The sequence below is a fragment of the Pseudochaenichthys georgianus genome, chromosome 9, assembly GCF_902827115.2.
Source record: "Pseudochaenichthys georgianus chromosome 9, fPseGeo1.2, whole genome shotgun sequence".
In the NCBI taxonomy this organism is placed as follows: domain Eukaryota; kingdom Metazoa; phylum Chordata; class Actinopteri; order Perciformes; family Channichthyidae; genus Pseudochaenichthys; species Pseudochaenichthys georgianus.
The window spans coordinates 47,203,054-47,229,798 of NC_047511.1; the positions used below are offsets into that span (position 1 = coordinate 47,203,054).

The window sequence follows — 26,745 nt, forward strand, 5'->3', positions numbered from 1 at the left end:
GAACGTCTCTCATGGATAAACAGGAAAAGAACACCGACAGGCTGATCAGGAGCCCGACGCGAAGCGGAGGGATCTAGATCGGCATGAAGGTGTTCTTTTCCCCGTAATGACCGCGCTGCTGCACATTATCCCGCTTATTACATGGCCACATTCTCAACAAAGTAACGACATGACTCCCAATATTAATTGAAATGCTTTTGTGGATTTAGAAAATTATTTTATTGATTTAAAAAATAGTTGTATGTATTTAAATGTACATGCATCCGCTAAGAAAAATAGTCCGTTGTTACTGGTTGAACTAACGGCAGGAACTGCTTCGATAGCGTTTTTGAGGAGCTTCATGATTACAGATTTGAAAAAAATCGTTGCTTGCTTTAAAAGTAGCACAATTCATTATGGCAATCCTTTGGAAGTATCTAGATATCCCTGCCCTAATGCCAAAGTAACTGGCAACTGAATATGTGTCGCCATCTGGTCTGACCTATGTCTGGACCGCTGCGTAAAAAGGAGGGTTTCTGCCCGTTATTTCTCCGCTGTTTTCTTGTCGCTTGTCTTGTCAGTTAGTTTCAGCCAAACTGTATACAGTTAAATCGAACGGACTTCTTTGTACAGATGTGAGCGTCCTTAACAACGGTCAATAAATCCTTGACAGCGGTCTGTCTGTTCTGGATTAAAAACGTGTCACGTGTTTTGAATTGACTAATCAGAATCGAGTATTCAACAAAGCCATGTAATAATGTTTTTTAACGGACGTTGTCTGATTATAAAATCATATGTCTGTTGATCTCCAGATTAACAGCAGCATGAGAATAACCTGCCGAAAGTGCCGATGCTCCATGGCGGAGGCTCCGCTAGAAATTGCCGGGATTTGCGTTTGTACCCCCTTAATGTCTGACCAATGGTTGAACAGCATTTCCGAGCACATGACTTGTGTTTAAAGTTTATAGTCCGTTTGAGATTTGCCCGTGTGAACACAAACCGAACCTTCTGAAAAATGAAACAATACAAACTGTCATCTGGTGCGCACCAGAGAGCGGACTATTAGGTGTGAATCAGAGGCGGATTTAGGATTGTAGGAGATCCGGGGCTTAGCCCAGGAGTCGTTGGGTGGGGGGGGGGGGGGGGGGGGGGGGGGGGGGTGCAGGGGTACAGTGCTATTTTTTATACGTGGGGGGTGGACCGAACATCCTTTAGGGGGGTCGCCGCCTCCTCTCGGGGGGTCCGGAGGCATGCTCCCCCGGGAAGATTTTTTTTTTAAATATTGAAGTTGAAAGCTTCAATCTGGTGCACTTTGAGAGCAACCTTAACCCTACCTTAATAACACCTTAAAGCGGAAAAAAGGCACTGGAGAACACTCATTAACACCCTTTAATGAAGCAAACTAATACCTTAACTCACTCAAATAGTCGTTTACTTATTAAGGTGAAACGAATGTGCGTAGAGTTTTAAAAGATGCAGATAGTCTCACCTTGATTCTGGTGCATTGCTTATCGTTTTATAGATCTATTCTCATCCACCATCTTGTTTGTGACGTAAAGAGTGTAAGAGTCACGTTTCTGAATCGGACACTCTGAGTGGATGCAGTCACAGCCAATCGGAGTCTGATTCAGAGGGTTGCCTGTCAGTTCTGTTGTTATGTGTACTGAAACGAGAGCCGGTATAATTCCACGCGCGAAAACAAAATAAAAATTGGAATACGTTATTTTAGTGTCTTAAAAGTAGACTGAGGTCTGAAGGGTTAACGTTACACCTTAGAATAATTTGTAGTCATGTTCTGTATACATACTAACATATAAAGGTATACTTAGTGTGGTTACTCCATGTTTACTAGCTATAACATTAACACTATAACACTCTTTTTCACTTCTTACTCAGTCAGCCAGAGTGCAGATATCACCATTAGATTAACAAACCTGAAACATCATCCATTTCTTGACTGCTGGTGATGACATTTTTGTCAGCTGCTGATACTGCTGCTGCTGCAGCTTGTGGCGCCGGCTGCTTCGATGACAATAACTTTCTAATATCCATAACTGTATAGGCTATTAGCTTAAAACTCGTCAGGCACTAGGAAGGATCACTTCTTCTTCAGGGCAGGCTACGCAGTACGCAGGCTAATGTCCCACAGTGGCTGCCTCTCTGGTGGACTTTTTTGTAAGTGAAACATCCAGGGCTTTTCAGAAAACATCCGGGGCTTGAGCCCAAGTAGCCACCCCCTAGCGCCGCCACTGGTGTGAATGCACCCAACAGTCAGAAATCAAATAAATAACCACTAACTTTGATGATGAATTTCTTCACTGAAATAAACAGTAAACAAACGTGTCAGAAATCCCTACTTTGGTCTTGAAGGCTGTTACGTGCCAGGCAGGCTGTACTGGTGTGGTTTTCCTTCCCTCCTGTGTTTCTCTCTTCTCCCTGTCTTCTGCACAGCTAATCAGCAGCTGATCGGTATCTGCCTGTGCACCTGAGTCTGATGGCTGATTGGATCCTCTCACACTCAGCTGGCCTATCAGCAGCCAGGGCCGACCATAAGGAGGCACCCAGGAAGTCGTCTCACTCTCTCACTCTGGGCCGGTTGCTGATTGAGGAGCCTGCAATTGCCTGCAGTGTTTAGCAACTCATTATCTTTGTGTTGTCTGAACTTTTGAAAGTGTGTGTGTTGAGAGGTGGAGGAGTTAGTGAATTCTGGGGTACCCTGTACATTTCTCACCACGTAGCTAACTAATGTTTAGACACACTAGGTTTGCGGATTGTTGCCACCCCTGTATATTGTTTTGTCAACTTCTTCGTAGTTTGCTTAGTGGGGGTTTTTGTTTGAGATTTGGTTTCAAAGGATAGATGTAGAGATAGGCCTGGGGCCTATACACTACGAACCTGGTTCAACCTAACCTGGATATGTTTGAGTTAGCTGGTTGGCCTAATCCAAAACATACGCGCTCTCGCTAAACTGTACTACGACGCTGGTTATCAAGTGGATCGCTCAAGCCAGCCGTGTCCTATCTAGTTAGGTGCGCGTTCACATGAAAGGGGTGGTATTTGGAGCATTCGACCAATCACAATCATGGAGAAGCGTACTGACAGCGCAGCGTCATACTTCCTGAATGAAAAGTGAACTTTAATACTAGTCAAAAATGAAGAAGTTAAACTTTAAACATCCATGACTTAAACACTTGATCAGGATCAAAGCCACAGAGCTGCACCTGCAAGGTGAATACAGCTGGGAACAGAACACGTGTTTGAATGCGTACATTAACAGGTTTATGATATCACTGCCCGTCTAAAACACGATCTGACTTCAATTACATTTGTCTCGAGTGTTTCGTCAACTTATGTGTTGCTTAAAATAATACTTCTGCATCCAGTCTGTGACACTGTGAGTGTTGCACGGCCAGATACGGCTCAGCTGACTCAGATAAGGAGATATATGATACATTATGAAGTGATATGCCGCGGACTGTACTTAATGTACTCTGATCCGGTTACTTATGTTGTGGCCGATATTTAAGTAAGCTTTCTTAACGCTAATGTTATAATAGTCAGATTGCTCTGAAGATGGAGGTGATATTCTATTCATGTTCACGTTCACACAGTCGGTGATTTTTTGCCGGCCGTCTTTCCTGCGACGGCAGTTTTTCTGTATTTCCTTTCTCCTGTAATATGACTTGATCGCTTTAAACTCCGCACACTGAGCTCTGATTGGTCAGCAGGCGGTGCTTTCACTGAGTTGAGCTCTTAGCCTGCAACCTAACCTGGTCCCGACCAGGTTAGCTGCTTAGCATATATTACCATAGAGATCTAGCCTGCTAAAAAGAGAACCAGCTTCGGATGACCGGAAAGCCGGAGTTTTCCCTGAATTTAGCCGCTAAGCGAAAATCCTGCTTCGTAGTATACCCCCCTGGTTTTGTTATGCTTGTTTCTTTTGTTTGGCACAATCCTTTGACTCCTCCTCCTCCTCCTCCTCCTCCTCCTCCTCCTCCTCCTCCTCCTCCTCCTCCTCACCAACAGAGTGTTTCAGTTATATGTCTGTTCGGTTCTGGGTTTACAAAATAAACCTTTTGTAAACTGTTACGCTGACTCCCTCATTTTTATTGGTTGTATGTTATTGTCTCCAGGTCCCCTAGACCTTAGTGGGGACGTATAAGGCTCTCTTGAAGCCGCTGGCGAAGAATCCTCCTAAGGGTCCCATGATGGAGGCGAAGGAGGAGAGAGCGATGCTGTGGATCTGGAACGGATACAGACACACCGTGGTCTGCAGCGACAAGGAACATGTGTCAGACTGAAACAGAGACCAGCAGTTCAGTCAAACTAAACTAGTTACTAGTTATTTGGCTGAAATAGGACTTGCATCCCCAGGCTTTTAGTATCAAAATCAAACCTGGCTGTGAAAAATATGATGAGGTTGAAACGTATGATAAAAACCTGGTGTTAAACGGGACTTTGGTTCTGTTAATGTGTACTCTAGAAACAACATTTAGATATAAAGCTCTGACGGCTCGCAGTCCACCTGGAACCGGTTGGAGTCGTTGTTGAACTCCACCGGGCAGACGAAGTAACGCCAGCCGGACATCACGTAGAGCTGGGGAAGAACAAGCTTCAAACACTATCACAGTTTTCTTGTTAATTTACAACTTTATGAGTTATTTCCCAGACTAATACACCCGTACTCTGGCTTTTAACCGACATAGGTCCCAAAACACTGTGATATCGTTCTCTATGTGAACATAGAGCCTGGATTATGACCAAAAGTCAAAGGATGGATGTGTCTTGTACGCTGAGTTGATCTTATCCTCTTCACAAATGTTTTCTTATCATCTAAGTCTTAGATGATTGCTTTCACTTTGATTTAACAGGCACTGATTTTTCTGCATGAATATTTCTAGCTGTGAACAACAAATGCAAGATAATAAACAAGGTGACACAGAGAGATATTTCTGGCTGTGAAAGACTTGAGCCGTGTTTACAAGTGTTTACATCTGCAGTGTAACTTCCAGTCGTCTCATTAATAAATGTCAGACTTGCAGTGTGGTATAAAAGGCTAAATAAATCAATAAAATGTAAAGCGTTAAATGTGTGCAGCGGGCGACGCCATCTGGTCACAGCTTATTATTTTTACCATGTTTATGTGCAAATGAAGAACTCTCACTGGTTCAGAACCTTTTTCCTTAAGTGAGTCTCTTTTCTTTTCTGACTATTTCACTTTATATTAAATACATAATAACAGTGCAGAACATCTAATAGACTTCGAATCCAGAACAAAACAACTGCAGGAGTATGGATACATCGAGATGTTTGCATTCATTTAGAGCAGAATCCAGCAGAGTGGATCGTGCTGTTCATCCTATGTAATCTATATGTAAAGAAAAAACTCTAAATATTTAAGATAAAGCTGTGAAACAATCTCAATAATTGGCGGCAAAAATGTAAGTTTTTTTTTTAATTGGAATAAAATGATACATGTTGAGATAGGAAGTTCTAATATCTTAAGAGAAGAACTTGAATATTAGTAAATAAAAAATACAAACTCTTTTGGCTACTTCCTGTCTTTCTACTGGGTCTCTCTTGGCTCTGTACTGGCTATCTTTTTGCTCTATTCAGGTTTTTGGAGTTTTCCTAGCTCTTTCCCTGATAATTTTCAGAACCCGAAGGCTCTATACGGACTGTTTCCCTCTGGATCCATCCACTATCTCTTGTCTCCGTCCAGTGAATTACACTTGTGTTACTGGAGCAGGTAAAGCATACAACAGATACTTTCAGCATTATCGGAGCACGAAGTGGAAGCTTGGATGAAACACAGCAGACTTCTAAACAATGAACAACTTAGAATAAATAAAGTTGGGTTTTATGCGTTCTAATATTGCAATGCAAACCCATGATGTAATGACAGTAATTAAGAATAATGTAGTCATTGAAAGCTCATTTCAGTAGATTTAATCAAACAAAACATAAACATATTGGACATGGCCTCAACACTGTAACCTCTTCACATTCTTTTGAAATAGTCAATTACTAGCCATATCTTACACATTGCTGTTTTGAATCATTAATATGTGGATGACAGTTGAACTGGATGATGTAACATGTCTGCCATCTGCTGGAAAGAAGACGTATTGCTCTGTTGGCATTGTTTGGACAACAAAAACAGAGTGAAGCTCTCATTTCATCAACAATCTTTGAGTACAGACACCGTCCGGCAGAGAGCACACAACCCAACAGCACGTTTTTGGTCTAGCATCACTTTACAAAACGTTTGTATTAAGACACTAAGAGTAGCTGGTCCATTGTCCATTCAGAATGCAGCTGCACGTCTTCTCACTGGCCATAAAAAGCGCAACCATATTACCCCAATTCTGGCTTCATTGCACTGGCTTCCAGTTCGGTTCAGAATAGATTGTAAACTCCTTTTATTTGTTTTTAAAGCCCTAAATGGGCTGGCTCCTGCCTATATAGCAGAACTCCTCCATCGCTACACCCCAGGCAGAGCCTTAAGGTCGGCTGATCAGCTGTTGTCGATAGTGCCTAAGACCAGGCTTAAAACCCGAGGGCATCGAGCTTTCGCAGCGGCTGGCCCTAGGCTCTGGAATACTTTGCCCCTCCATGTGAGGTCGGCAGACCCTGTGGTTTTTTAAATCAACACTTAAAACTCACTTTTTCTCTTTGGCTTTTGTTTAATTATCTATTTATTTATTCATTTAGTTCTTTATTTTAATATTTATAACATAACATAGGATTTCATAAAGTATTTTTAAAACAGTTTATACATTATTCGAATATAGGAATAGTAGATAGGATTACTTAAAATATAGTACCTTATATTTCTTCTTTTTTCCCTTTAGACCCTTGCGGTTTATTCTTAAAAACCCTTACCCACCCCCCATTTTCCCTCTGCTGGTCTATGGCCTTGTAGAGGGTAACGGGGAACAGAGTCGCTTTGATAAGCGGCGGAGTGCATCTGATGAAGAGATAGGTTGTTGTGCTCCCTATCTCTGTTTCTTATCCTATATCTAATATAACTGCTCGGGTCTTGATAGATTGAGTGGGGAAGTTCATGAGATCTTTCTAGAGGGTTATCAAGAATAACTTTTATCCAGTGACCTTTCCCCTCTCTGTCTGTGTCTGTGTATTCTCTTGTTCCGATTAACCCAGCCAAATCTTTTTTCTTGTTTTGTATCTATATCTACGCCGGGATCCGGAGTCGAGGCTGATCCTCTTGCTGTAGTCCTGTTTTGTATCCTCTATCCTGAGTTTTGGATTAAGTCGTGGACTTCGGGTCGTGGCTGAACCCGTCTCTGCGGTCCTGCCTTGTGTCTTGTCATGCTGCTTCCACTGGATTGTAGCTGACATCCTCGTGGATTCATTTTCTTATTACAGATACATGCATTTCCTAAAATTCGGTCTATATGCTGTAAAATGTATTATCTCTTCGATTTACACACGGCATCTATTGCGCGTCTGTCCGTCCTGGGAGAGGGATCCCTCCTCTGTTGCTCTCCCTGAGGTTTCTCCCATTCTTTTCCCTTAAACTGTGGGTTTTCTCTGGAAGTTTTTCCTTGTACGATGTGAGGCTCTAAGGATAGAGGGTGTCGTTTTTCTCATACTGATATTCTGAATAATCTGTGCTGTTGTTTTTGCTGTGTCTCTACTGTAGGCTATTTTTAATATATGTACAGCACTTTGGCTCGACCAAAAATCGTTTATAAATGTGCTATATAAATAAAACTTGATTTGATTGTAAAGGTCAGTCCACCTTAAATGAGCAGTGGGTGAAAGGCAGGACACGGGAACTTGGTCCTGAGGAAATGTAACGATTATTAAACAAGAAATAGTGGAGTCAAGGGGTCAAAGAAATGAACATTTGTGATTAGCGAATCGGTTGCAGGTGGGTGAAATCAGGCTTAGGGAGTAATGTAATTTACATGCAACGGCATTAGGTCATCAGGATACAAAATAGGCAAATGTATTCCCTTACAGTTACAGAAGCAAAAACTATCAGATTTCAGGTACATTTATGTAAAACAGGAATCATTAACAGGACAGCAATTATACTAAACATTTAGAAATAAAGAACAAAACATCAAATCATCCTTTATCTCTATATGGAAACTTGGAGCACTCAATCCAAAATAAAATGGTCAGTCAGTGGTTAACGTATAAATCAGAATGACAAAAACATTAAACATATTGTCCACTTATGTTGATAAAGATAGAGTTCATTTAAGTCTTATATGAATGTTGTGCAACAATGTTAATCCAGTCAGACAGATTTTTCTCATATGTGAACTGTTATAAGACTTATTCATTGTAGTGGCCAAAATCCCGAAAGGTTTTTCTTGTAACCTTCACTTCAACAGTTAATGTTCTTGGCCACATGTAGAGCTTGGGCCTCGGAAGCAGTGTCAGACTCGCAGTACAAAACCCACTGGACGTTTCTGTTGCTTTTGAAGGTTTATGTCCAGGTAAAACATAAAACAAAATACGAAAACAATATTGAACATAAACTTAAACATCAGATCCTAATAATCTGTTTTCTACTCAGCATAAGGTTGCGTCTGCGTGTCAATGACGGTATTGCTGCTGCCTGCTGCCCTGCCGTCACACACCGCACCTCCAACTTAAAGCCTTAGCCCCGCCCCCTTCACCTGAGCCCTCTCACTGAAACAGAAAAATGCATTAATCAAGGTTCCAAATAAATCAAAACAAAATAAACTTAAATGCGGCTCCTACATTCATTGTCCTCTACATCAGCTTCTGTTTCCATGTGTTCAGCTGAGCTGCTGATTGGAGGGTCTGCCTCTCCGTTATCCTCAGTTTGAATTTCATTAAGCTGTGAGGACTGACGACCAACACACTTGTGTCTTTTGAAATGACTACACCATTTAAATCTTTTGTCACAGACATTGCAGCTGTATATTTCCTCTCCTGTGTGGACTCTCATGTGTGTCTTTACATTTCTATTCCGTGAAAAAGCTTTCTTACAGACGGAACATCTGTATGGTTTCTCTCCTGTGTGGACTCTCATGTGTTCCTTTAAACTGCCACTCTGAGAAAAAATGTTCTTACAGACTGGGCAACTGTATGGTTTCTCTCCTGTGTGGATATTCATGTGTGCCTTTAAATGTCCACTCCATGAAAAAGCTTTCTCACAAACTGAGCAGCTAAAAGGTTTCTCTCCTGTGTGGATTCTCATGTGTTGCTTTAAAGGTCCACTCTGTGAAAAAGCTTTCTTACAGACTGAGCAGCTGAATGGTTTATTTTCAGCACTACACCGTGGATCACTGACAGATTTATGTCTATTTTTCAATGACTTTGAGCCTGATGCAGGTTCTCTGGTCTCCTTCCAATCAGCACGGTGTTCAGTGTCAGGTTCAGAAGAGTCTCGAGTTTCAGGTTCAGAAGAGTCTCCAGTGTCAGGTTCAGAACAGCCTCCAGTGTCGTCCTCAGTCTTTGGTTGTAAACTGCTCTCTGGATCTGAGTTCCTGGCTGGTTCTGGTCCTCGACAGTTATCTCCATCAGCTTCTGTTTCCATGTGTTCTGTTTGTCTTTGATGAGGCTGTGAGGACTGAGGTTTCTCTTTATCATCTTCACTCTTCACAGGGTCAGGAGTGAAAGTGGACTTGATTATATCAGCCTCCTCCAGCTCCTGAAGCTGCTCTCCCTCCTGACTGATCCTGAGTTCCTCCTGTTCCTGCTTAATGTGTGGGGGGGGATCTGGGTCCTCCTGCTCCAGACTGGTGCTCCACTCCTGCTGGTCAGGGAGAACCTCTTCTTTAACCACCACCAGCAGCTGGACGTCTGCAGGAAACAGGAAACACAAAGTCGCAAAAACTGTTAAGTATTAGCATTTACAAATCTAATCACCATTACAATGGGAGACATTTTGCAGCCCTAATTAATGCCTTTGTTTTTATACTTTCATATTATCTTTCTTAGTCCCACCTATTATATTTGTGTTGGCTCAATTCACCTCATGTAGCCCAACCCCTCTCCACTTCCAGTTAGAAATGAAAAAGGTATTTTTTTCTTCTGGCGCAGCACTAGCTGCAATGTAAACAATAAATTGTATTTGGGATCGTTCACAGATACACTACGCCTACAATATAGAATGAAAATACTCTGTTACAAATTAAAATCCTGCATTCAAACTTTATTTAAGTAAAAGTATGCAAGTATCATCAGAACATTGTACGATACCTTCTTATGTAATAGTAATGATGGTGCAGTAAAATGTTCCCTGTCAGTGTTTCATTTATGATGTTTCTTGATTATTTTGTATGTTGCATTTTACTGCTGTAAATGTTCAAAGTTGCTCTTGCATAAATAATTATAGATGAGGGAACCTGCTAAATATTAAAATATGTGTGTTTTTTATATACAGTACCAGTCAAAAGTTTGGACACACCTTCTCATTCAATGGTTTTTTTTTATTTTAATTTGTTTCTACTTTGTAGATTAATACTGAAGACATCAAAACTATGTAAGAAAATATATGGAATTATCTAGTTAACAAAAAAGTGTTTAAAAAGGTCGAGATAAATCATATTATTTGGTGGATGCCGTTTGAACCAGAGTAGCAGCATGGAGGTCGGATCGTCACCAAAATAAATAAATAAGTGGTCCGAAAAAGGTTAATGTCAAAAACAATACACATAGCCTTCCTCAGGCAGTGTGTTTCTACCGGGGACAGGAGACCCCCCCCTTGATGAGAGACTGTAAGAAGTGATCGGGGAATCCCTCTGGAGTGGAGTCATGGCGACTGGATCTGAATTATTATTATAAAAATGTGTGTCCCAGCTGTCGATCAGCTGTGCGCAGCGTCTCCACTGCAGTCTGTGCGTCTCAACCCCCCCCCCCCCAACCCTATATCCACCAGTTAGAGGAAATACAACTAATGTGTTGTGTTATATTAGCTGTACAATTGACCACATGGTGTTCTTAGCTTCCATACCTCCTGTGTTTTACGAGCGACTTATCAAGTCTTAGCAAGCGGCATAAAACACGATTAAACATGGCAGTATATAAACCCATGCTTGTACAACCTATAGAAATGCAAAACCGCATCATTCATGAGAAAACATTTCATAACATTAGCACAACCTAACATAGAATATATTCTAACCCTAACCCTTCGATTATGGCCATGTTCTTATGATTATTAAAATGTATACAGTTCTGTTTCATATAGGTGTTTCCCAGGGGGCGTCGCCTGGACCTGAAAACATTCGGGGCTTAGCCCACAGTGGCGGCGGCCGCGGTGCTACAGTGGAATTTTCTACTGCAATACTCCCCACACGCACACACACAGTACACCCGCGACTGTTACAATGAAGGCTCAACAATCAGCTCACGGCATATAGGCAGTAGCAAAGTGCTATTTTGAGTGGGGGGCGGACCTCACCTCCTCTAGGGGGATCCGGGGGGGATGCTAAATATTGAAGTTAAAAGCATCAATCTGGTGCACTTTGAGTGCAAAATTAAGAGACCAGAACTGTAAACAGATTTTCTTTATGGATATTTTACAAATCAATCAATATGTATTTATATAGCCCAATATCACAAATGTTACATTTGTCTCAGTGCTCTTCACAGTTTGTACAGAATATGAGTATGACAATACGACACCCTCTGTCCTTTGACCCTCACATCGTACAAGGAAAAACTTCCGGAGAAAACCCACAGTTTAAAGGGGAAAATGGGAGAAACCTCAGGGAGAGCAACAGAGGAGGGATCCCTCTCCCTGGATGGACAGACGTGCAATAGATGCTGTGTGTAAAATTAAAAAGATAATACATTTATCTTAAATCACTCCCCTTTTAAACGTGATTCTTGTTTTACTGCCATATAGTATTTCATAACTGTTTTTCATTTATTCTCTTATTTTTTTTATAACTATAATGATCATATGAAGGTGTGCAGCGGAAATAATCTTTTGAATAATGGTGACCAAACCGTTTGAGACCCACAGAGATAACGGCGCATTCACACCAGCCTTTTATAGTCCAGTTGAATCGAACCCTGGTGCGTTTAGCCGATTGGTGCGGTTCATTTGGGTCGGTGTGAACACAGTCCGAGACCTCTTAAATGAACTAAACAACCGGACTCTGGTCCGCTAAAATAGGTGGTCTCGGAACGCTTGCTTGTGAACTCTGGAGCGGTTAATTGCTGGTGTTAACGCAGTCCGCACCAAAACATAGGAAGCGTAGTATTTACGTGTCACAAGAACAATGATGTCTTGAAATATCTTTAGCGAAAGAGTCTTTCAAGACATCCGCGGTTGTTAATTTAAAGAGTGAAGCAGAATTAAGTGTTGAACAGTGTCGTGTAAAGTAAAAATGCTCCGTCAACTACATAAAAGTAAGAACACATGTCGTCGGTGAAACGCCCCTCCTTACTGCAGGACGTCTCTAAGTGTTATAATTAGGGCCGGGACTTTAACGCGTTAATTAAGATTAATTAATTACACAAAAATTAACGCGTTAAAAAAATTAACGCATTTTAATCGCACTTATTTTTGCACAGCGGAACGTTTCTCACTGGATGAGTTTCAGGCGTACCGATTATACTGGAGCACCAACTAACGTTCATGACTTCAGCATGGGACTTCAAACAACAACAAACCACGGTGAACAATAGTCAAACATGAACGAACAAGCTGATGAGACCGCTGTGGTCGGCCCCGTGGATGGGACATTTTGTTTTAAAAAACGGACGGATGGAAGCGTCGACAAGAGCACGGTTGTGTGCAAATTATGCAAAAAGGAATGTGCATATTACCGCAGCACATCAAGCCTAAAGTATCACCTAAATGCAAAGCATGTAGCAGCTAGCGTGGACGTTAGCCCGACTCCGAGTGCAAGGAATCACACCCTGACCCAACCCACACTCAACCAGATGACTGGTTTCAGGGCCAGGATAAGTAAGTCCACGTCTGAGAGAATAACCAACTCCCTGGCACAAACAGGGCTCGACAGGGACTGCCCGATGGCCCGGGGCCATCTAGTATTTAGCTCGGGCAATGAAGCCTCACCTGCTGGTTGCCCGATCGGGCAATCTATTATGCCAGTATCATGCAGCTCGCGGATCCAGTAATGAGTGACCCGACAGTAAAACTAAACATATCTATAACTAGTTTGAGAGGTAATTAAAATAGCTACGTGTGATATTCTAACCTGAAGTGTGTGTTTTGTTCCGCTCACCGCTGCATGTGGTTATGCAGAGCTGCGTGTCGAGTCTCGACTCGTCAGCAGCAGCTGATCTCTCTCCCGCGTTTATGTCCATATCGATCAGATGCAGCGAGTTCTAGCTAATGATAGACTACCTGCTTATTAAAAGACAACTACACAATAAGTGTCCCTATGCAACTGGATGAGGCCACAAAGTATAGCGCAGCATTATGCATTTGTTTACATGCCCACCGGAACCCCGAGGCATTACTAACAGATCAACGCACAATCAACCCACACAGGACATCTCTTTCTCCACTTTAAGTGTTAGACATTAGAGTTGACTATTCTTGTCTGTCACATACTCTTCTTGTCTGTCACATAAGTGGCGCAACTGAAGCGGTATTGCTCTAAGGGAAATCATTTTGACCGAAGATATTTAGATTTGCCGACTAACGGGAACTCTGACGTGTGCTTCGCGTATGCGCTCGGCTCCTCTCGACTGCTGCTCGGGTCATTCGTTCGACCAACTTACAGTAGTTAACATTACAAACATTTTTAACAGGGGCCATAATAGTGTAAATAATGTTTGTTTTGGCAGTTATAACTGAATGTAATGTTTTCTACTTTTTTCCATCTGGGAAGGCATTTGCCTTCATCAGATGGAAAGTGTTTTGACCAACAACTTAAGTATTTCTTATAGCTATGCAGGAAGCGAGCAAACACAAACAAGAACAAACAAACAAGTGAAATGAAGAATAAAATTGAAATTGTACAATATAATATTGTGGTGGTTCATCTTATAATTCAGTCTAGAGAATGCACCAGACAGCATCTAGGACCTGCAAAAATCAAAATGTTCTAGGGGGACGGAGGCCCCCCAAACCCTTCGTGCCATTTCGTCCGCGTGCATTTTTCAGGGCAATCTCTATTGGGCTCAGGGCCATCTGTAAATTAGCTTAGATGGCCCACAGGCCCATCTCCCAAAAACCCTTAATGTCATGCACTTGGACTGTAGACCACTTGGAGTAAAATCCATGTGAAATTTTGCTTCTCACTGTTCTCAGGTCAAATATGTATATTTGATTAAAAATGCGATTAATTTCGATTAATTAATTACAAAGCCTCTAATTAATTAGATTAATTTTTTTAATCGAGTCCCGGCTCTAGTTATAATGTTTTTTATTGGACGTTGTCTGATTATATAATCAAATGCGCGGGCCACTAGTGTCTGTTGATCTCCAGATTAACAGCAGCATGAGAATAACCTGCCGATGCTCCATGGCGGAGGCTCTGGTAGAAATTGCTGGGATTTGCATTTTTATCCCCTTGTCTGACCAATGGTTGAACAGCATTTCCGTGCACATGACTTGTGTTTATAGTCCGTTTGAGTTTTGCTCGTGTGAACGCAAACCGAACCTTCTGAAAAATGAAACCACGTAACAAACTGTCGTCTGGTGCGCACCAGTGTAGCGGACTATTAGGTGTGAATGCAAGACTAAAGTTAACCATCTAAAGCAGGAGTTGCCAGTCTGCCAATATCTACCAGTCCAAATAAAGAGGCGTAGCCATTACTGACAGCCTACTACCAGGTAAATACACACTTCTACTTGTATAAAACTGACCTTTGTACGATTAATACTTCATAAAATACTGCAGACCCTTTATCTTACCTCTTTTTAATCTACACACATACAAGTATTTAACTGAGTGGGTAATGTTTTCAAGAAACAGTGCTTCCACATATGACACAGGGAAAAAAGAAAAGACTCTGAACCCTTTCTTTGCCATTATATAAAAATAGTGTTGCTACAAAAGTATAAATTAGGCTCACTAATAAGACAACTCAGATCTGAAGCTACTCAGGAATCTGCTGCCAAAGTGCAATAAAAAAGACAAAATTAATAGAATCAAACCCTTTTTTGTTGCATTTTAGTAGATTATAAAAAGAAATGCCTTTAAAAAATAGGATGCAAGCAACACTAGATTCTTAACCTGAATTGATAATAGACTATAATCAATTTAAACAGAACAGATCTTAATGTTTCCATTCTTATACCATTTTGTACAATAATTATAATGAATAAGTTCAAACAAACTAAAACTTACAGCTGATTAATAACGGTATCTAACTTGAGTTTGTATCATATATAGCTGTGTAGCTGCACACTTTACGAATATAAATTACGAATATAATAGTTTTTTATGGACAACTTTACCATTCAGTCTCGTCCAACTGATCTTGCAGCTGTCAATCAAAGTCTATGGCTCCGCCCCAAAGTGTCAGAAACTTTTCACGCACGCGTAGACAGACTCCGCGAGCGAGTGAGGCTGACACTCCCGCGAGGGAGCAAGAGGGATGTCTCTCTCGCGAGCGAGCATATATCGCGGGGGTAATCTGCGCGCGGGGGTCATTTTATGCGTGTGTAAAAGCACATTTTCCACTCGTGAGTAGCTTGTTTTACATGCTAGAATATTGACCCAAATCTGACTGCATAGTTGGGCAGAATTAGGAGCTAATTCCGTCTCGTAGCGTTTGTGCACTGTTTTGAAATGCCACTCCTAAATTACCCTTCTTCGATAAAGCCAAGCTTGCATTGCAGATGGACTTTGAATTGGAATAGATACAAAAATAATCATCCTCCCACTCGTAGTGAAAATTATATATTTTGGGCTTTTTTTTTTGCTTCTGCCATAATTTAGCTCACCTGAGTCTCTCAGTATGAGAGGAGAGGACCCGCCTCCAGCTTGTTGTGGAACAAATCTCTCTCTCTCTCTCTCTCTCGCTCTCTCTCTCGCTCTCTCTCTCGCTCTCTCTCTCTCGCTCTCTCGCTCTCTCTCGCTCTCTCTCTCTCGCTCTCTCGCTCTCTCTCTCTGATATTCAGTGATAATTCGGGCAACAATAGCTGGTTTTAAGGATTTATTCGAGCGGATCACAGTTTAACACAGCTGAAGACTTCACGCTGCTTGTGCTTCACTTGGAGGCTGTCTGAAGGTGTACACAGGTCTCAGGTGGACTTGGTATCACATTAACAACGATATTCAGTAATAAGTCTGCCAACAATAGCTGGTTTAAATGATTTATTGGAGCTCGCAATTGTTTTGAACAGACATCCCCATGTCAACTCTTTTTGTAGTCCTCGCTGTTCGGGTCCGGATATCGCCATCGTAACCACAACCTCACACACTGGTACTGAATGTGCATCAAAGTGTTCCTATCCAGCCAAATATACCAAAAGATTCATGTAAACGACAGAAGAAGCGATCGAAATGTGTATTTCAGTCGAAGGCCACGCCTCCACATCTGTCAACCAGTTGATCGGGGAACCAGTTAAACCGGAACACCGGCATGACTTATTGTCCCAGTCTGGCCGTGTGTGTGTGTGTGTGTGTGTGTGTGTGTGTGTGTGTGTGTGTGTGTGCATATTTGTCTGTTGATGTTGGACATGCAGCTAGCTCAGTTTATAACTCAAACCCTGGTCTGAAGTGCTATGAAAGAGTCTAAAGTGTTTTTAATGTGATAATGTTAATTAGTATGAGTAACGGGTACAGACCTGCTCTGTGTATCCGAAGCTGAGGCTGTAAAACAGCGTCCAGTAGTTTATGGAGTCTCTCGTTCTCCTCTTTGGAAAGAGACAGCTCCTCCTCGAGCTCTGCTATCGTTTTTTCAAACAGAGCAAATATCTCTTCAGCAGCAGCAGTGAGTCGCTGCTTCTTCAACGACAGCAGCATTTGGACTTTACTCATGTTTACTAGATCACCTTTTCCTGCAAACTCCGTTAAACACAGCGTTTCTCCCTCCATCAAACTCTCAATCTGACTAGTGTTGCTAACGTGTTTCCAGCTAGCATGCTAAGCTAGCTCCTATAGTCCGAGGTAAACGCTCCATAAAAAAGAGCACAGAGTCCATTCAGAGGTCTATCCAGACACACAGATGATGGATCAGTACTGCTGGAGCTCACACACACTTTATCTGGAACACAGAGAGAGAGAGAGAGAGAGAACCGTAGCGACCAGACGCCACATGGATCCAGCAGCGCCAGATAGAAGAGTTACGACACCGGAAGTCCAAAAACGGTTATCGTCACGTGGTTCATGTAGACGAGGATCGTTCCCCGGAAGTTCATGGCGGGCAATGTGAATGCATTGATAACAGGAGATAGAACTACGATTTTTGGTAATTATTAGTGAATAAAGGTTTTGATTTGCAATATTTATACAACAAATTGATATGTGTATGTATTTACATCAATATGTTTTAAAAAATAAAATCGAATTTGCTAATATTAAGTGATAATATTAGGATTAGTGTGAACAACTAGTTTACATGTTAGGCTAACAGTGCCTTGGTTAAAGAGCCTGTTGCTGTTTATTTATAGCTTTGAATTCTTTCAAACCAATATTATCTTCTTAAACTTGTATGGTAGTCAGGAGCATCACTTTCTAATGTTTATTGATATATTTAGAGGGAGGGGATCTAAAGTAATGCTTTAAAATTCATGTTGGATTAATTTCTAATTTTCTGTAATGTAATGTAATGTAAAGGACTAGCAGCAGCAGCAGGACTAGCAGCATATGATGATAATGATGATGTTAAATGTGTTGTTTTAGGAACATCCATTGCAAATACATGGAATTCAATAAACATTGAATAGCATATCATGCAGTTTGTCGGTGCCTTTTCCTCCGTGTTGTCCTGGTTTGCTGTGCTGCCTCCTAGTCGCCACCATGGTTTGCTGTGCTGCCTGGGGATGCTCAAATCGCTCAGAGAAAGGAGTACGAATGTACGGCTTCCCCACTGACACAGAGCGGAGGAAAAAATGGCTGGCTCAAGTCAGCAGGAGCAATTTCACGACCAACAGCAACAACATATGTGATGTAATTATATACAAACACTGCATTTGCACTTTTTCACAAAACGAAAACCACACCATTGGGAAAGCTTAATGTTTTGTTTAATACAAAAAAACAGGGAAAGGCTTGAAAAACACTGAGAGTTGAGACTCAGGGTGCAGGGTGAGGGTCTCAGTGCAGGTATTCAGGCTCCATTGAATCCCCCTCTGGTTCTTGTGCTGAAAGAGGGAGTAACAGACAGGAGAAAGGGTTATACACACACAGCACACCTATTGGATGGGAATTGCCTTGGGGAGATAAGGTGTTTACTTATATAAACCAGTAGTATTAAACGTACCTTGTGTTTTCACTCTCACTTAAGTCCCTCTCCCTTTGTCATCAATCCAGAATCAGCTGAGCTGCAACATTATACAGACAGGTAATAATCAACAGAATCACAAGGACACAATATGGCTCTGCTAAAAACACTCACTCTTACACGCACCAAAGTTATATTCATCTAATATTTAACTCCCTCCACCCCCGCATACAATCCCGCTTAGAAGCCCCTCTTCTCTAATTCAACATGTTGGACGAAATGACATTAAGAGAACGGAATTTACAATTAAAAGGCTGTTCAACGTGTGTTGCTAACTTGCTTCGGTATGCTAGCTTAATCTGTTATCTGTAAACGTTCCCTAAATCTACTAATTTAGGGATAATCCACTGACATCCTTTAATACACATGTTCATTTGAATCAGATGTACTGATAATAACCGCAATATACATCTTTAAACTTCTTCTTACCTTTAAAAGTCCGTCACGAACGGTGTATTATGCTGCAACTCCACAGCTCTGCCAGCCTTGGCGCTAACTTCCGGGGAACGATTGAGAGGCTCCACGATCCGCCATTGCTGTAAAAAAGTGGTCCATTGGAGTGAACGGAGATGTCGTAACTCTTCTATTAAATGGCTCTGGGATCCAGGTTCTCCTTCTTCTTCTCTCGGTTTTTGGCAGACTGCAAACAACTTTAACGTGCCTACCGCCACCTACTGTACAAGAGTGTGTATCACCATATCATCCTATCACCACTTGTCGAATTATACCACTGTATTTACGTTGTTTAAAATTCTTCCAATCAATCCTGTTTCACTCCAATAGCATTTCAAAACCACCGCGGGGGGGGGTTGCTAGTGGATCGCAGGAGCTGTATTAGATTAACATGCCTATTGTAGCTAAATGCACTGCGTTGCGGCCTGTAGCACCAGCATATGTGTGGGCTGGACTTGTATTTTACAGGAAAGGAGTACGCAGAGGGTGGAGTTGTCGATTCTTGTTCAGTTTTCTGTGACTATCTGCCTCACCCTCTCATGCTGCGTTCACACCGGACCCGATGCGATGTTTGGGGGCGGTGCGATTACATGTAAAGTCAATGCAGAGACAAATTCGCTCCGACAGCGAGCATGAAGCGGTGGACGCGGCGCGAATCACGCGATTGAGGCGATTGAACGGTGCCGCGTCAAACGCGAGAGTTCAATTTGTTCAACTCGAGCGTCAAATTCACGGGACGAGTTCTCGCGGAAGCCAATCAGCGGTGATGATCTCAGCCTGCCGTCACTGACGTTCAACCAGAAAACATCAGCCGTTAGCTGTTAGCAGTTATCACACAGAGATCACAGCTCCTCATATCTGTTCAGAAACTGGACAAAAGTTAAACAAGTACAAACCACAGACTGTCTGTGTCATGGTGAATACAGTCGCTGGTTTATTTATGTCTGCAGGCCGTTATTATGAGTGTGGATTGAACATATACAACGTTAGCTTAGCCTGGTCGACCCAATCTCCATTCAGAAAACAAGCATTTTAAAAGGTTTTTTTGCCTGCCGTCTTGTCTGCTGACTTGTCAAGCATTAATTCATGTTTTTTTAATAACTGGTATCAGTATGTTGTCACTTCGGCATCATTTAGAGACGTGTATTACAATTTAATCACGGTAAAATATGTTCATTTTGTTGTAGTTGTAGCTCCCGAGCCAGAGCGTCTTCTTTGAATGATGCCGGGAGAGGGCAATGAAATCGGGAGTCTCCCGCGAAAATCGGGAGGCTTGGCAAGTATGGGTAGCTCTTACCCCCTTACCTTCTGTTCCCAGTGTCCCCATCAGGCTCCACTCCCTTCCAGCCTCTCTGACCCTGTCTCTTAGTTGTTCCCTCTCTGTTTTGTACATGTTGCAGTGTAATATGATGTATTCAACATTTTCTTTCACTCCACACCCAATGCATTCTTCAACTTCGCTTTTTCCCATTATAAACATTGTGCCGTTTAATCCTGTATGATCCAGTCTGAGTCTAGTGATGATGATCTCCTCCCGTCTGTTCCTTTCTGTATTGATCTTTGTTATGACTGATTTCTGTAACTTGTGGCATCTCCTGCCTTTCTGATCTTCCTCCCACATTTTCTCCCATATTTCCATACCCTTCTTCTTAATTATTGCTTTTCCTTCTCCTTTCCCAAGTGAAACTGGTATTGCTATTTCCTTAATAAGTAACGCATCTTTTGCTAACTTATCAGCATGCTCATTCCCTTTAACCCCCCTCATGTGCAGGCACCCAGCATAACTGCACATCTGTTCCCCTCCTCTGAAGTCTCAGTAAGCAATGGTTAAGTTCAATCAAATCAAATCAAATCAAGTTTTATTTATATAACATATTTATAAACGATTTTTAGTCGAGCCAAAGTGCTGTACATAAAATAAAAATAGCCTACAGTAGAGACACTTTACAGCAAATACAACAGCACAAATTGTTCAGAATATCAGTATGAGAAAAACGACACCCTCTATCCTTAGACCCTCACATCGTACAAGGAATAACTTCTGGAGAAAATCCACAGTTTAAGGGGAACATGGGAGAAACCTCAGGGAGAGCAACAGAGGAGGGATCCCTCTCCCAGGACGGACAGACGTATAATAGATGCCGTGTGTAAATCGAAGAGATAATACATTGTACAGCATATAGACCGAATGTTAGGAAATGCATGTGTCTGTAATAAGAAGATGAATCCACAAGGATGTCAGCTGCAATCCTTTGGAAGCCATCAGGGAAGCAGCATGACGAGACCCAAGGCAGGACTGCAGAGACAGGTTCAGCCACGACCCGAAGTTCACGACTTAATCTAGAAGTCAGGATAGAAGATCCAAGACACAGGAATACAGCAAGAGGATCAGCCTCGACTCCGGATCCCTGCGTAGATATAGATACAAAACAAGAAAAAAGATTTGGCTGGGTTAATCGGAACAAGAGAATACACAGACACAGACAGAGAGGGAAAAGGTCATTGGATAAAAAATATTCTTGATAACCCTCTAGAAAGATCTCATGAACTTCCCCACTCAATATATCAAGACCCGAGCAGTTATATTAGATATAGGATAAGAAACAGAGATAGGGAGCACAACAACAACAACAGCCTATCTCTTCGTCAGATGCACTCCCCCGCTTATCAAAGCGACTCTGGTCCCCATTACCCTTTACAAGGCCATAGACCAGCAGAGGGAAAATGGGGGGTGTGTAAGGGTAAGGATTTTTAAGAATAAACCGCAAGGGTCTAAAGGGAAAAAAGATTAAATATAAGGTATTATATTTTAAGTAATCCTATCTACTATTCCTATATTTGAATAATGTATAAACTATTTTAAAAATACTTTATGAAATCATATGTTATGTTATAAATATTAAAATAAAGAACTAAATGAATAACTAAATAAATAAATGAATAAATAGATAATTAAACAAAAGCCAAAGAGAAAAAGTGAGTTTTAAGTGTTGATTTAAAAAAAAAAAAAAAGGGTCTGGGCGGACCTCACATGGGGCAAAGTATTCCAGAGCCTAGGGCCAGCCGCTGCAAAAGCTCGATGCCCTCGGGTTTTAAGCCTGGTCTTAGGCACTATCAACAACAGCTGATGGGCCGACCTTAAGGCTCTGCCTGGGGTTGTAGCGATGGAGGAGTTCGGCTATATAGGCAGGAGCCAGTCCATTTAGGGCTTTAAAAACAAATAAAAGGAGTTTAAAATCTATTCTGAACCGAACTGGAAGCCAGTGCAATGAGGACAGAATTGAGGTGAATCTAAACTTGAGTCAAAGATTGCTGCAACTCCACCTCCTCGGCCCATGCCTCGGGCAATATGAGTATTGATATGGCTGGGTGAAGCGGCCTCATTTATGCTGACATATTCTTCATGTCTCAACCAAGTTTCAGTGAGACAGCATATATCAATATTATAATCTGATATTAAATCATTTACCAATATTGCTTTAGATGCTAGAGATCTTAAGAAACCACATTTAATCTTCCTGTTTTGTTGCACTGTAGTAGTTGTTACATTTACTTTTATTAGGTTATTTATGTATGACACCTCTATTAGGTTTTACCTTAAATTGTCCTTGGGCAGACACACACACCGCTAATATTGGGTATTTTATTGGGTTCGGGATTCCTATGGATGACTGCCTAGGAGAGAGCGCAGAGAAGCGTGTAAGACTGCGACTCCGCCTCCTGGTCTCAACTCCAGTTTGTCATGGATTACGTCCACAAAGCCCTGAAATGTTTGCCGAAATGAGATCTGCACCTTCCAAAGTAGGATGAATGCCGTCTCTCTTAATCAGACCAGGTTTTCCCCAGAAGGCTGTCCAATTATTTACGAAGCCCCACATTGTTTGCTGGGCACCACCAAGACAACCAGCGCTGAAATGATGACATGCGGCTATACATGTCATCATTGATCAGATTGGGGAGGGGACCAGAGAAGATTACGGTGTCCGGACATTGTTTTAGCATAACTACACACCGACTCCACATTAAGTTTGGTGCATTTCATTACCACCGACGTGAATAACAATCCTACTGTATTTACGTTTATTTTTAGCCAGCAGTTTAAGATGCGCCTCAATGTCGCCCGCTCTGGCCCCCGGAATGCATGTGACTGTGGAGGCTTCGTTCTCTAAATTCACGCGTTTCATAATAGAGCTACCAATAACCAGAGTTGGCTTCTCAGCGGGTGTCTTCTCAGCTGAGTGGGAATATCTATTAGATACTTGAACGGGTTGGTGGGGACCTGTGGGTTTCGCGTTATGCCCCTTCTGAACAGTCACCCAGTCTCCTGCGGCTCAGGAGTTGCCGGGGGACGGCTAAGAGGAGCTACCTTTTGCCTGTCCGCACATGCTAACATGGGCTTTACTGTAGCTGAGTACTTTCTAAGATGCGGAGCTGGGCTTCTATGGCTATGATTCCCGCCTCCAACCTAACAACTATATTACATTTAACACATGTATCCTTACCAGTAAAGGAGGTAGGGAAGTAAACCAAACATGAGACAGGAAGAGCAGGAAATAACACCCGAGGGCATGGGCGCGGGAAGGGGGGTGCTGAGGGCGCTGCAGCACCCCCTAGTGGCAGGCAGGGGGTGCGGAGCTCCCCTGTCTGAATTATTATTTGACGGTTATTGCTGCTCCCGCTGTGCATAATCTGTGTAATATGTAGCCAATAAATTCCACATTGTTGGTAAAATAATATTTTGGCCTGCCCCGAATGTTTTTTCTGTAGCCCCGGACAATTCTACCTCAATAATATAATACATTAACTGTGCTTTACGTCAACCTCATCATGACACTAGAGAGGACGGCAGGACTGTAATTTCCCGTGTTCAGTGGAATACAACAGAGGCAAGACACCAGACCAATCAGAGAGTTGCATGGAAATAAAAGTGTGCTTGTGTCATTCAAGCTCGGCTCTGTGTGTGTGGTGTGTGTGTGTGTGTGTGTGTGTGTGTGTGTGTGTGTGTGTGTGTGTGTGTGTGTGTGTGTGTGGTGTGTGTGTGTGTGTGTGTAACAAATAAGAGAATAAAGAAAAAGAACATCTGCTTACAGTTGTGTTTCATCTGGGTGTTGAGAGATGTATCCATAGATCTCTCATGTTGCTCTCAAAGTGCACCAGATTGATGCTTTTCACTTCAATATTTAAAACAAATCTTCCCGGGGGAGCATCCCCCCGGACCCCCGTAGAGAAGGTGAGGTCCGCTCCCCACTCGTAAAAAAATAGCACTTTACCCCTGCCTATATGCCGTGGTCTGATTATCAAGCCTTCATTGTAACAGTCGCGGGTTTGTACTGTGTGTTTGCGTGTGGGGAGTGCTAGGGGAGTGCAAGTAAATTTAACATCTTATATTTCAAGTAAAATCTACTTACAGTTAAGAAGTGTTTGTTATTAAAGGCACTTGAGTAAACTTTGCTGTCACACTCAGTTTTTGTAAGTAGATTTTTAATTACTATTGCATAGTAGATTTTACTTACTATTGCATAGTACATTTGACTCATTGTACTTACTATTGCATAGTAGATTTTACTTAAGATTACATTTGGATCTTATTACAAATCTCAAGTAAAAACTATTTAGCTTTTCAGGTTTTTACTTGCTATTCTTTATGTTTATTGCAAACATATTTAATTCATATTTACATATAATTTCTTCTACATTAAACATCAGCTCTATTTCCATTAGTTTTTATACTTATATTAAGACTACTACAAAACATGAAACAACAAACACTTTAACAAAATCAACTTTATTTTGTCATGTTTTAGACAACAGCTTACAACACTTTCAATACATATATAAAAATGTAAAAGTACAAAATCGTGAAGACATTTTTCTAAATATAATGTTTTTATTCACACACACATTTAGAAAAATACTATGTACAATCACAACACAAGTTACAAAAAAACCCACCAACAACAATCAGACTCGAGGACAAAAATAAGGAAAATAAATAAAAATAAACCCTAAAAATCGTATTTTTTATGATTATTTGAATTAGTTAATCCAACATTTTGAAATATGAACTAACTTCAAGAACTGAAGTTAAAATGACAATATTTCCATTTTTAAATGGAGTTATAGTAGAGTAGAAGTACACAGTGCTATGAAGAAGAAAACAAAGGAATAGTACCAAACAGTTTGCACCTAACTAAATGTACTTATTAGATTCCACTTTCTAGGCTAAACGTTTGGAGCTCAAGGTCTGGACTTTAGGAGACACCTTTTGCGAATTGAGCTTGAGAAAGAGCTTTTGGAACACTTCAAAAGTGTATACCTTTGGTGGGTAAAACCAAGTTCATGGCATAGATTATGCCCATGAGCAGTATGCATGCGTTTGTCACACTTTTGCACCCCATCCTGCACCTCAGTTCCCTCTATGACGATCGACACATGACCAGCATTTGCATCTCCCTGTGCTGCCCAGTCGCTGACGACAAAGATCTTCATGAGCTGGCCAGCATAGTCTTCTTTGACGATGTCCTTGCTTACATCCTGTCAAACATGTTACTGTGTGAGACTCATTACATTAAAGTGGGCATTTCATTCAGTATTTAAGTAGATTATCTAGTGTCCTTCAACTCAAATAAGGATGGGGTAAGTTAATGAAGGGAATTTATATTACAGTTTTTCTCAATTGCTAAACCCACTATTTAGAATCAAAATTCATTTCTTCAAACAAGGAACATAGCATCTAAACAGAAACCCACTTGCCATAACTCTGAATATCTTTTGCAAAATGCACTTACATGACCAAAACTGAAAATACTGGTCACAAAAAAGAAGAAGTCGATCGAAACAGAACAAATTGTCCTCTAATGAGACAAATTGGGAGAAACAAACTTACATATAGGAAAAACAGTTATGTTACTGTAACTATGTCATTGTTTTTATTGTCTCATTTTCAGAAGAGCACCGTAACAGAAACAAAAGATGAATAGCAATACACTGGAAAAAATAACATGGGTAAATGATGTTAAATCAGCAGTAAGTAAAGCAGAGAATGAGATCTATAGCTGGTACTGATCTGGTCTTTGGCCTCTGTCTGGCTACATAGCCTCATCTACGTCACAGCGTATGTCTTCCCTTGCAAGGGGCCGGGCCAGCGTGGGAAATATCTCCCTGTGTGTCGACACCACCCTTGACAGGATTCCGCAGAGATGTTCCCGACAGCCAGCATTCATTGCGGTCCAAAAGGGGCATTCTGTCATGAGGATGATGGTCACAAAACCTTCCATCTCCAGGCAGAGAAGAACTCCTCAATGGGGTTTAGAAATGGGGAGTATGGAGGGAGGAACTCCATGGCCATGTGTGGATGAGCCTGAAACCATGCCCTCACGTCACGAGAGTGGTGGAATGCCACATTGTCCCATATGACCACGTGAACCGACCTCACTTGATCCCTCTCTTCTGGTGGCACAAGTCGGTCAAACAGGAATCCAGGAAGGCAAGGACACGTTGCGTGTTATATGCTCCCATTAGAGGGATGTGAGCAAGGACGCCTTGTGTCGAGATAGCCGCACACAATGTTATGTTTCCTCCTCTTTGGCCTGGAACCAAAGATGTTGCTCTTTGCCCAATAAGGTTCCTCCCACGTCTCCTCACTTTGGAGAGGTTGAAGCCTGCTTCATCCACATATACAAAAACATGTGGTAATGCATTGCCTTCCAGCTCCATCATTCGCTAAAGAAAATGAAACAAACAGAGGACGTTTTACATTACTGTAAGCAGTCCGACATACTAAAATATAGGCAAGCCATCCACTGTGATTGAGGTCCTTACCTGTACATTACCGGTGCCTTAACTCCTCTCACCACGGTCAGATTTGCGTTCAAAAGGAACCTTATAGATCTGTTTCATTCTGAGGTGGTGCCTCTTTAACAC

General features: G+C 41.7%; 1 protein-coding gene across 1 annotated transcript; it reads right to left on the reverse strand.

The window, feature by feature from the left end:
* Positions 1–7,632: 7,632 nt before the first annotated feature.
* On the reverse strand, positions 7,633–17,208 carry LOC139434519 (zinc finger protein 771-like). Its single transcript, XM_071204467.1, has 3 exons — positions 16,712–17,208; positions 8,722–9,789; positions 7,633–8,649 (listed from the first exon to the last, which is right to left on the reverse strand). Exons 1-3 carry the CDS (start codon positions 16,959–16,961, stop codon positions 8,633–8,635), a joined length of 1,335 nt encoding a protein of 444 aa, XP_071060568.1. The 5' UTR covers positions 16,962–17,208; the 3' UTR covers positions 7,633–8,632.
* Between the last annotated feature and the right edge of the window lie 9,537 nt (positions 17,209–26,745).

Excerpts from the sequence above, each read along its gene's own strand:
- LOC139434519 (XM_071204467.1), bottom strand. The coding sequence starts at position 16,961 with ATGGAGGGAGAAACGCTGTGTTTAACGGAGTTTGCAGGAAAAGGTGAT. Across the intron at positions 9,790-16,711 it reads GCTTCGGATACACAGAGCAG|ACGTCCAGCTGCTGGTGGTG; the intron begins GTCTGTACCCGT and ends TGTTTCCTGCAG.